This window comes from Jatropha curcas, chromosome 8 (assembly GCF_041381405.1).
Source record: "Jatropha curcas cultivar XTBG-Jc1 chromosome 8, XTBG_Jcur_1.0, whole genome shotgun sequence".
NCBI lineage: Eukaryota > Viridiplantae > Streptophyta > Magnoliopsida > Malpighiales > Euphorbiaceae > Jatropha > Jatropha curcas.
This window is the reverse complement of record NC_143158.1, coordinates 27,545,049-27,556,426: the sequence shown is the minus strand read 5'-3', so window position 1 is coordinate 27,556,426 and position 11,378 is coordinate 27,545,049. Positions and strand designations below refer to the sequence as shown.

At 31.6% G+C, this 11,378-nt stretch overlaps 3 protein-coding genes across 5 annotated transcripts; 1 reads left to right on the top strand and 2 right to left on the bottom strand.

Moving 5' to 3' along the window:
* Positions 1–5,036: 5,036 nt before the first annotated feature.
* On the bottom strand, positions 5,037–6,443 carry LOC149494453 (RNA-binding protein csdA-like). Of its 2 annotated transcripts, none has more exons than XM_089725153.1 (4): positions 6,222–6,443; positions 5,733–6,037; positions 5,355–5,425; positions 5,037–5,227 (listed from the first exon to the last, which is right to left on the bottom strand). In XM_089725153.1, the coding sequence occupies exons 2-4, from the start codon at positions 6,019–6,021 to the stop codon at positions 5,198–5,200; spliced, it is 390 nt and encodes a 129-aa protein (XP_089581279.1). In that variant the 5' UTR covers positions 6,022–6,037; positions 6,222–6,443; the 3' UTR covers positions 5,037–5,197. The 2 variants fall into 2 exon arrangements, with proteins under 2 accessions (XP_089581279.1, XP_089581278.1); XM_089725152.1 differs by having other exon boundaries at positions 5,714–6,037; positions 6,222–6,433.
* A 1,599-nt stretch (positions 6,444–8,042) lies between these two features.
* OTP82 (Tetratricopeptide repeat (TPR)-like superfamily protein) lies at positions 8,043–10,344 on the top strand. Its single transcript, XM_089725363.1, has one exon. The coding sequence runs from the start codon at positions 8,098–8,100 to the stop codon at positions 10,306–10,308; it is 2,211 nt and encodes a 736-aa protein (XP_089581489.1). The 5' UTR covers positions 8,043–8,097; the 3' UTR covers positions 10,309–10,344.
* A 51-nt stretch (positions 10,345–10,395) lies between these two features.
* On the bottom strand, positions 10,396–11,378 carry LOC149494451 (early nodulin-93-like). 2 transcript variants are annotated; one of them, XM_089725364.1, is made up of 4 exons: positions 11,112–11,378; positions 10,854–10,915; positions 10,669–10,744; positions 10,396–10,584 (listed from the first exon to the last, which is right to left on the bottom strand). In XM_089725364.1, exons 1-4 carry the CDS (start codon positions 11,203–11,205, stop codon positions 10,490–10,492), a joined length of 327 nt encoding a protein of 108 aa, XP_089581490.1. In that variant the 5' UTR covers positions 11,206–11,378; the 3' UTR covers positions 10,396–10,489. The 2 variants fall into 2 exon arrangements, with proteins under 2 accessions (XP_089581490.1, XP_089581491.1); XM_089725365.1 differs by having other exon boundaries at positions 10,850–10,915; positions 11,112–11,375.

The window sequence follows — 11,378 nt, the reverse complement described above, 5'->3', positions numbered from 1 at the left end:
GATTTTTTCTTTTTTAAAAAATATAGAGATAAATTTGAGGGTGCCGCTAAATTATTTTTATGAAAAAAAAAGGGATAAATTTGTATATTTCGTGATTTTATTTTTGTTCATGAGATTGTATAATTGAATGTTACCATCATCTTTGTTTTATAAATCAGCAGGAAATACAAAACGAAACTCTTTTCTTTTTATGATACAAGATAAATTTGGATTGAAATGCTGCCTGCCTGCCTGCCTGCATGCTTAGTCGCTGCAAGTGCAAGGAAGATGCCACCAAACATGGCCATGCCTAGCCGATATTGGTTTATTTTTATATGGTGCTGCTTGGCATGCATCACGTCTTAATTATATATATGTGCAAAGAATAATGTCTTTCTCCTAATGCATTTTCAGAAATTATAGCTATACTTAATATAAAATTCCTAACATTTATATTTTCATATTTGATGCAATTAAAAATTTATGAAATATATTATAATTAATTAAATGATAATATCATTCATAATTTTTCTTCGGATTGGATTTAACTAAATCGAATTTATATATTCACTCATGAACCGAATCAATGAAAACATAGAATTTTTAAATATTATTCTTATTATATTTTTTTTTCGGTGTATGGTTAAAAATATTTTTTTTATAAAAACTTATTTTTCACTAACATTGGTTAGGATGAAATAATTGGAACTCTCTTCTCTCTTAACCCAAAATTTCGAGTTCAATCTTTAGATATGAAAATTGACACGGTAGAAGAGTCGCCATCTATATGGACCTATGAACCTCTCATTATATTGATTGATGTAAACGATTGTATATCATGATTGTATTATATATAATCTAACTTTGTAGGATTCCCAAAATCTTAATTATTAATTTGTTAGATAAAACATTTGTGATCAATATTCTTTTGTCCATGTCCATTTATAGTAATTAGGCAGTTAGGTGGCATAAGAGGCTGTTGTCATTTGAAGAGAGGTGGCCATATGTATGATAGAAAGTATACATACTATCGCTATACTAACTCATTCACGTAACAGATTAATAATTATTTACCATTTAAAAAGAATTGTCACTTATATTATTATTATTTTTTTTTTTTCCAATGATATTTTTAGTGATGGAGATAGAGGATGGCATGAGGTAGCCCCTACCTACATATATCTCCTTGCTCATATATAATTGCTGACATGGAAGCATACGACGTACACGATACACTTACGATACAAATTAATTGGCCCACATGGCAGATAAAACCTTTTCATTTGCAGGTTTATATAGCCAGGTGAGCATGGTGAAGCTAAAAGGCAAAATTAAAATATGGGTAATAATTTTTCCTTTCTCCTCTCCCATTTGGAATAAGTTCCTTATAATGGCACATCCATTGAAAAATTCTTTTCTTTCTTGTTTTTGATTCCTTCACTTTACAATAATTCAAAAGCAAAATAAGAAGAAGATTCATATGTCCATTGTCCACCTCTTCCATCTAGTACTCTAGTGGTGTATATGCTCATGTGTGTATATATATAGATGTCCATGATAACAAAATTCCTTTCTTACACCACTTGAATGTTTTTCTACACGTGTCCGTACTAACATATTATTATTCCCACCCATTTGCAGGCCGCCACATGTTTGAACGTGAGGTTTTCGATATCACAGACTGATAACGCTAGCAAAACTCCTCCAATTATTTTACATTTTGAGCCGCGGCGAACCGATGCAGCGAGAGGGATAAGAATGATCAGGTCAGCGGCATAAAATTGGATAAATGATAAGGTTTGTAATTAAATAGTGGAAAAAGTAGCATATTGGATTTTATTAGGCTGCTTTGGACCGGAAAAAAAATATTGGATAGGCTTATTAATTAATTAATATTCCTTTGTTCATTTAGATTGGGAGCAGTGGACCCAAGCAGCCCAATATGCCCATGAACTTTGATTAGTATATTTTAGTTATTTAATTTTATCACATTATGAAATGGGTAAGTTACATGTGTACCTAGTCAAGCTGCATGCCTCTCTAACTCCAATATTCCAAAAGCATATCAATTTAAGTAAATTCATGTATCTACTTTCAAGTGGTCGAGACCAATAAAATATATATTTTAGTACGTTGTAACGTGGTATAATATAAAAATAGTTGTTAGCTAACTATTTAATTACATATAGCATTTGATAAAAATTGAAGATAGTGTTGTTTCGTAATTTTCTCTTTCAAACTCTAATCAATAGTATACATGGTATTTTATTGAATAATTTAAATAATAATGATAATATTTTTACTTCAGGAAGGAATACATTGTGAGAGGGTCCCGGAGGATGATGATATGGCAAACATATTTGAGTGCCAAGTAGGATGAGATATGCTTGCGTGTTGACCTAGTGCATCGATAAGTAGGAATCGTAATCACAAATTTCTACCAGACATGGTGAACCCTTTATTCTATGTTTATGACTGCTTTCAGGAGCGGTCCATTTCTTTGCAATAATACTGTTGAGAATCCACATCCTATATTTATTATAAATATGGGTGGGAGCTAGGCTGGGGATTTCTTGTCAAAAATAGCCGTTGCTTTTGAATTTTGAATATTCTTCCCCATCAATTCATTATTTTAATTCCATGGCTTGTATTTATTAATTTAAATTATCAATTTCTTTAATTAATTTATTATTGCAATGAATAAAATAATACCAACATCAAGTAATAAACAAATTAATTACCATGCCAAAGTGTTGGCACAAAAATGACATTTTTCTTATTTATTAATTTTTTATACTAAAATCAAGAGGTATTATAAACGTAAAGATTTTCGATTCTTCTAATTAATAAGTAGGATTTTTAAAAATTAAATTTATATTTATACTTTTTTTTTTAATTAAAGCCGCTTATTATCTCAATACATGGTCGATGCAGTTGTTGTAATTATAAATGTGACCAATGATTAAGGGAATTAAATAGTGCGTGGGTATATATATCATTTGTAATGGTGGGCGTTGAAAGGGAGAAAACGACATGTCAATTCCATCTTTTGGCAGGGGTGGTCAATAATTGGCCAGTATGTTCTTATTCCACTTACTAGAGTTGGGCTTAGATTGTTAGCCAGATAGAATAAAACTCAAATCTCATTGCTCTCAATTATGAATTATCTATACATCTTTTTCCCTCTTGACACCGAAATCTTCATTTTTGGTATTCTCCTAATTATACAGAGAAAAGGAAAAGAAAACGAAAGAAAAAGCACAATGTTGATGGATCAATCAAGTGCTAAATAATTAATATTTAATTGAAAATCAATTAATTGAAAATCAGTGTGTGTGTGTGTATATATATAATATTAATTGAAAATCAGAACTAATTATTAACTAACCAAAAGAATTTTACAATAATATTTTTTTTTATTTTAAATAATTAATTACTTAAATATCAGGTAGACAACCTACAGTTGGAATGGCAGTTGCAATGCTAGCAATCACAGCTGCTTTACCTCCAGCAGCTGCTGCTTCTGTTTATTTATCCATAAAATTGTTAAGTCTAATATTTGTACTAGTAGAAAATGAGAATTAATTAAATAAATATATATAAATAATTAATTGAACCATGTAGAGAATTAATTTATATTAATCTAAGAAAGAATATATATATATATATTCATATAATTAAACTTTAATTGTATATTAATTAATAGATATACCATGAGAGCAACGGTTTGCCATGGCCAGCTTTTGATGAAGTGAAGCCAAGCTATTCTTTTCAATTTTTATACAATGTTTTTTTATTTAAAAAAAATATATTATCCAATGTTTTTATAAGAAAAACAAAAATAATTTTTATATAAGATTTTGAAACTCGTCTCCCATCATTTCATAAAATATCGTTAGAATATTCTCCAGTGAATTTAATTCCTGGTTGATAGAAAAAAAAAAAAAAAAAAAAAAAGGAAATTTGCAAGGGATTTCAACTGGGCCTTTAAGCAGCTGTTAATTTTATGTATTTAGGCCCAGAAAAACAATCTTGCTATGCAATTTCATGACCCAATAGCATTTTACAAATTTTGGAAAGGCCATTTTATACTGTGTCAAGCCAATATTTTATATGTTCAAATTAAGTTCTTGTAATGATTTGATTTTAAATTAATTTCTTATTGTAGAACAATAAAATCTTTTTCGTTCCTTAATTAATGAAAATTATTCAATATACGGTTTCATATCATATACTAACTAATGAGAAATTCTCCATATGAATAAAGTGGTAATAATTTTTTTTTTGAAAGGAAAATAAAGTGGAAATGATTTGTTTATTGGCTTTAATTCTTATATTATATATGAAGCAAAAACATACTAATTATTTTAATTAGTATTAATTGATAATTTAAGTTGATGGGTATTCACAAACTTAACGTAATTTGTAAAAATTCTAGTTTAATTCTGCTTTTTCTAATACTTGAAAAAAGGGGGGAAAAGGGAAGAAAGAAAGAAAGAAAAGGTTGAAGGTATCATAGACTCTGTTTGTCATCACCTTTTATAAGTGAATCTTCAACTATTCTCTCCATTATTATAATTATGCATGCCCCTTTTAAATGTTTGGCAATGGCATTGATTCCTTAACTTGGAACACCAAATGCAGGAAAAAAAAAAAAAAAAAAAAAAGAGGAGCATTCAATATCTCAGCCGGTCAATTTTAAACAATGGCTGTATACTTAAATTTAGCGGATGATCTCTATGAGATTAGAGATTTGATATGTAAAAAAAACACAAATTGAGAGGAACAGTTTTAAATCCTGAAATTTGAATAGTTTCATTTTCAAAAAGTTTCGTATATTCGCGATGATATCAAAAAAAAAAAAAAAAGTTTATTTTTTTACTTCATTGTTCAATTTTATTTGGAAGTATTTCATATATACACCGGTGTGGACAAAGTATTATCTATGCAAATATATTAAGTACTAACAAAAACAAAAACATAAACACAATTATTAATTAGAGCAAAGCCAATGTAATTAATGTTGTTAATTTAATTAAACTTATACCAGCAATAACTTAACAAAAACAGAAACACAATTATTATTATTCATATAAAGAAGTTCGAAACTCTTGTCAGAACAAATACAATATTGCTATATAGAAAAGTTCATTTTAGAGTAATCAAAAGGTAGAAAGAAAATTAACTTAATAATAACATTATTGCATGGCATATTTCTCTAATCGGAACTTTCATTGCACTGCACCACCTGGAATCAAATATTAAAAATAAAAAAAAAAACCATTATTTTTACATGTAGAAAAGGAAAGCAAATATGTTTAATAAATTATTATTATTATTATTATTATTATTATTATTATATGTAAATAACGTACCAAAATCTCTTGGCGTCTTGCACCAGTAACATTCAGTTCTCCTAGCATAATTATGTTTTCCACATCCCATTCTGTCAACAAAATATGTAGTTGATTAGCCTACATGTATTAAAATTTTGAGCTAATATAATGCATAAAGCCTTTTAATTATATATTTTTTCACGGACGTCTCTAATGAATATTTGCTCCATTTATGAGAATTGAATTCTTAACTTCACTTCAGAGAAAAGAATGTCAAACTACTCATCCCAGCACCGGTTGGTAACCCTTTTAATTATATTAACCAAGCATGCATGCATTATAACATAAAGTGTTTTAAAATTTCCAACGTGGAAAAATAAAAACATTTAAGGACTAACCTAGGGCAAATCCAGTCACCTGGTTTCCATCCAGGTGGAAAAGATGGATCTGGTGGTGGTGATCCATAGATGCTAGCTCCACAGCCATTTTTAAAAGCACCACATTTATAGCAGCTTGGCCTGCTCGCATAGTTGTGAGCTCCGCAGTTAAGGGCAGTGCAATACCAGTCACCAGGCAACACCCTAGTCCAACTTGCTGGATCAGGGCCATCGTATTTTGGGTACCCACAATCTTGGCATGCTTCTTGTCTTCTAAAATTGCGGTATTGGCATACTGAGCACATCCAGTCTCCTCCACTCCAACTCATTTCTCCTTTAACCTTGCTGTTAATTAAACTTCAGTAGTTAAAAGAACTCAAAACGTAACACTAATATACTTCTTTCTTTGAGATTTATATTAATTAAGAGAATTGGAACTATCAGTCTTCTTTAATGGTCCTCCAGTTTCATATCAGTAATGCATAATTGATCTAAAGAAAGCAAATAGACAAAAGCTGAAAAAGCTTACCTGAAAGGCGCAAAGGAAAACAGAAAAATGGAGTTTTTGACTTCAGAGGTTGAGACAAGGAGGCCCTATTTATACTTTTTATGGCCACAAACAAACACCAACAACACCATATGTGCAAAAGGAATGGTGTCATTAGGTATTTTCTGAGAGATTTAGATAAGCCTGTACATACATTCTTCTCTGTTCTTTTTAAAAAATTATTCTTGAGCAGATATGTGTTATTACAAGAAAGTTAAAATTACCCATCGAATGGTAGATATCACTAAGTCGGCTTTTCTAAGTTATTTCCAGACAAAAAAATCACTGTCGGTGATGCCACTATATTGCATAAGCAGTGATGAGTAGGTTTTATGTAGTTCCGGTGCACATGGTGCAATAAAAAAGCTCAAGAAACTTTCTCTGTGAATTATTTTCATTTTTGGAATCAGTTCCTTAATTATATATGATGCATATCCAATTCCACCTTCCTCTTTGCTTTAATTTGATTCCAGTTCTTGCAATAATTCAAAAAGAACTTCACGTTTTATATTTATTATATTCGCGATCGTATAAGTGTCGTGTCAACTTTAAATTTGTTTCTAAATTTGTATTAAAATATTGTATTGATCTTTCTTAAATATATATTAATTTCATATATCAATGTCTAATGATTATACGTGTTAACTCGAATAATGTACATCTTAGTTTTGTTTTATACAATTTTTTTAGCATGCTAACTTGGAAGAAAACATGAAACTTACTAGCTAAATCTCCAATCATTTTCAAGAGGGAATGTTCCAAATTTAATTTAATTTGGATTGCGGCGGCCAGAAGAAACATTACAGGACTTGCTATGCTTGTCATATAGAATGCGACATATTGCAGTTCATGCATGCTTCATGTTCCAAAATTAATATTAAATTTATATTCATGAACTAGCTAGCTGTTAAGATTCGGACATAAAAAATTAGTCTAAACAAGACCATCCTGCATTATAACAATTCATATTTGATTTTAGTTAATGATTAGGTTTACAAGATTTATATTTGTAGCCAATTAAATGAACCAAACGTGTTGAATATTTCCAACATAAAAATATACCTTATATTATCTTTGCCCTTTATTCTCTCTTTTTATGAAGTCTGTCAAAAGGATTTCAATAATACTGTAGAGAATCATTTTTCAGGGATTACACAAGAAAAATAGCCATTGCTTTTGTATGTTGAATATTCTTTTTCTTGCTTGATGAATTGACATTTCTTTCCCATTTCTATTCTTTGGAATATTCATTTCCAATCTAATTATAAATCATTTTTGTGACCTAGAGCCTACCAAGGAAGGGGTTTGACACCTCTTACTTAAGCTAAATTGAGATCTAGATGATCATTAAAGGGATTATAATTATAGTCTAGAAAATTGTTCTTAATGTAACAATGAAGAGTCATTGGATAGAATAATTTCTTGGAAATATTTAGTTATAACCTAAAATTTAACAAGCGAATTTATTTCTTATCTCATTGAACGATTGAAATTTGATTTTTTACAAGCGATTTTGATTGGAAAAATTTAGCTATTTAAATCCTTACCAATCATGTTTCTTCTGACTTTCTATGCAAATTAGTTAGAAACCACATGAACTAGCTAAAACCTAGTGATGTCCTTTGACTATTTACATGACAAAAGTTCAAAAAGTATATTATATAAAAAAATATATATTTTTTGACCAATTTGGGCCGAGCAGGGTTTCGATTCATTACTAGAATTTTTGGAACTAGCCCAACACCGTATTAGTTAAAGCCCAATGCTTATTTTTGGCGGGTAATCCAAATATCAGAACAGAAAAAAACCAACCACTTTACCGTTGTCATTTTCTTCTTCACAATAGCAACACACAATCATGGTGTTGTCTTCTTCTTCGCTTGCAATTCCATCCAGAACTCTCCATATTTTTCCATCCTCAGATCCTCCATACAAGCTTCTTCAAAACCATCCATCTCTAATCCTTCTCTCCAAGTGCAAAAACCTTCGAACTTTTAAACAAATTCATTCCCAAATCATCAAAACTGGTCTTCACAAAACCCAGTTTGCCCTCAGTAAGCTCATCGAGTTTTGCGCCATTTCACCGTTTGGCGATCTCTCTTATGCGCTTTTGCTATTTGATACTATTGAAAAACCTAATCAAGTAATTTGGAATAATATTATTAGAGGATTCTCACTAAGTGAATCCCCAAATTTAGCTATTGAATACTATGTTCATATGATCTTATCAGGTGTGAATCCAAATTCTTATACTTTTCCTTTCGTCTTGAAATCTTGTGCAAAAATTGCACTTCCCCATGAAGGGAAACAGATCCATGCACATATTTTGAAGCTTGGACTTGAAAATGACGCGTTTGTACATACTTCATTGATTACGATGTATGCTCAAAATTGTGAATTAGAGCATGCAAGGTTGGTTTTTGACAAAAGTTCTATGAGAGATGTTGTTTCTTTCACGGCTTTGATTACAGGGTATGCATCAAGTGGTTTCATGGATGAAGCGCGAGAACTGTTTGATGAAATTCCTGTTAGAGATGTGGTGTCCTGGAATGCTATGATATCAGGGTATACTCAGAGTGGTCAATTCGAAGAGGCATTGGCATTGTTTGAAGAGATGCATAGAGCAAGTGTAACACCAAATATGAGTACTATGCTTAGCGTTCTTTCAGCTTGTTCTCAGTCCGGATCCATTAAGGTAGGTAATTGGGTCTGCTCTTGGATTGAAGAGCGTGGACTTGGATCAAATATTAAGCTTGTAAATGCACTTGTAGATATGTATGCTAAATGTGGAGACTTGGAAAAAGCTAATAATTTGTTTGAGAGTGTAGAAAATAAGAATGTGGTTTCATGGAATGTTATGATTGGCGGTTATACTCATATGAGCTGTTATAAAGAGGCATTAGAGCTTTTTAGGCGAATGCTACAATCAAATTTAGAGCCTAATGATGTGACCTTATTAAGCATCCTTCCAGCTTGTGCTAACTTGGGTGATCTTGGGCTTGGAAAATGGATTCATGCTTATATAGACAAGAACAGGCAAAGAATGGCCAATGGTGCACTTTGGACAAGCCTCATTTACATGTATGCAAAATGCGGTAATATAGAGGCAGCTAAACAAATTTTCGATGAAATGAATCCTAAAAGCTTGGCTTCTTGGAATGCAATGATTTCTGGATTTGCTATGCACGGGCATGCAGATATTGCCCTTAATCTTTTCTCAAGGATGACTAATGAAGGATTCATACCAGATAATATCACATTTGTTGGTGTATTATCAGCATGTAACCATGCTGGTTTACTTGATCTTGGTCGCCAGTATTTTAGTTCAATGATCCAACAATACAACATTTCTCCAAAATTGCAACACTACGGATGCATGATCGGTCTGCTAGGCCGAGCTGGGTTATTTGATGAAGCCGAAATCTTGATGAAGAATATGGAAATGAAACCAGATGGGGCCATCTGGGGTTCTCTGCTTGGAGCTTGTAGATTTCATAAACGCATTGAATTGGCTGAATATGTTGCAAAGCAAATTTTTGAACTAGAGCCTGAGAATCCTGGGGCTTATGTACTCTTATCGAACATCCATGCAAGTGCTGGAAGATGGGAGGATGTAGCAAAAATAAGAACTATGCTAAACTATAAGAGATTGAAGAAAGTTCCTGGTTGTAGCTCTATTGAGGTAGATAGTGTAGTTCATGAGTTTCTTGTTGGCGACAAGTTACATCCCCAGAGCAAAGAAATTTACAATATGCTTGACGAAATAGATACCCTTTTGGAGAAGGCGGGATTTGTACCGGATACATCTGAGGTATTGTATGATATGGATGAGGAATGGAAAGAAGGAGTTTTGAGTCACCACAGTGAGAAATTAGCCATAGCGTTTGGTTTGATCAGTACAAAACCAGGAACAACTATAAGAATAGTCAAGAACCTTCGTGTATGTGGAAATTGTCACTCTGCTACTAAGTTAATTTCCAAGATTTTCAATAGAGAAATTATTGCCAGGGATAGAAAGCGTTTCCATCATTTCAAAGATGGTTCTTGCTCATGTAAAGACTATTGGTAATATGAGAATGTAATATATTTGTGTTGTTAAACATAATTTCTCATTCTCATTTAAGCTGAATGATAATTTTCAGTAGACAAATGCTCATAAAATGAAAAGCCCTTCTTTACTTGTAAGTTGATGAAGGATTTACACAAGGATTTCTTATATTAATTGAAAAAGAAAGGCTTAATCAGTGAATTTATGCCTCAATATTAGATTTCTGGTTGAAGGAGTTTCTTCTTGCTGTAGCCAGGATAGTCTTGTCAGCAACAATGAAATAAGCTGCTCCAGCAACTGCAAGTGAATTAATATTTTCATTAGCATGGAAAAATAACATTTATATACAATTAATGAATGTTTAGATGGTAATGAATTAACCTGTGGAGATTATGAGAGCTTGGGCAGTGTGGTTGAGATTGGCTCTTGCCCAAGGCAGCATTCTTGCACTGGCAAGCTACACATCAAAACAAAACTTAATTAAATCTGAAATTATTTTTAATATTCAGATATTTATTTCTTAACTAATAAATTGTAAGAAATAATTAATGAAGATAATCACTTGCAGTTGGAATGGCAGTGGCAATGGTAGCAACAGCAGCTGCTTTAGCTCCTGCAACTACTCCTTCTGCTCATCCATCAAAACATGTTTTAATTAATGAAATAATTAGAAAAATTAATTAAGATAACTAATACATTATCATGCATGTAATAATTATCAATATATTATAATAAAGTTGAAAAAAAAAACTCATAATTCTATACATTGAAATAAAGCCTAAAAAAATACAGAAATTAAGAGGAAAGGAGGAGGGAGTTAATACCATGAGAGCAGCGTTTTGCCATGGCCAACTTTTGATCTAGAGAAGCCAAGCTAGTTTTCTCAAGAGGAGACTGAGCTACATTGTTTTTAGCCATTAGGAACTTAAACAAGATAATTAGAAAGTAAAAGAGAGAGCTTAATTAGGTACAGAGAGAGAGAGAGAGAGAGGTTGCTGATTGTTGAAGCTGTGAGGAAGAAGAAGTGAGACTCGGTTGGATATTTATAAGCAGAGAGCCCCAGGTGTTATGGGCAGAGTTTGATGGTTTCA

What these genes read in the sequence shown, in the direction of transcription:
- LOC149494453 (XM_089725152.1), bottom strand. Translation starts at nt 6,021, where the DNA reads ATGAGTTGGAGTGGAGGAGACTGGATGTGCTCAGTATGCCAATACCGC. An exon ending in GGTGACTGGATTTGCCCTAG is followed by an intron (nt 5,426 to 5,713) that starts GTTAGTCCTTAA and finishes TTTTGTTGACAG; the next exon opens with AATGGGATGTGGAAAACATA.
- OTP82 (XM_089725363.1), top strand. Translation starts at nt 8,098, where the DNA reads ATGGTGTTGTCTTCTTCTTCGCTTGCAATTCCATCCAGAACTCTCCAT.
- LOC149494451 (XM_089725364.1), bottom strand. Translation starts at nt 11,205, where the DNA reads ATGGCTAAAAACAATGTAGCTCAGTCTCCTCTTGAGAAAACTAGCTTG. An exon ending in GGCAAAACGCTGCTCTCATG is followed by an intron (nt 10,916 to 11,111) that starts GTATTAACTCCC and finishes ATGGATGAGCAG; the next exon opens with AAGGAGTAGTTGCAGGAGCT. An exon ending in AGCTCTCATAATCTCCACAG is followed by an intron (nt 10,585 to 10,668) that starts GTTAATTCATTA and finishes ATTCACTTGCAG; the next exon opens with TTGCTGGAGCAGCTTATTTC.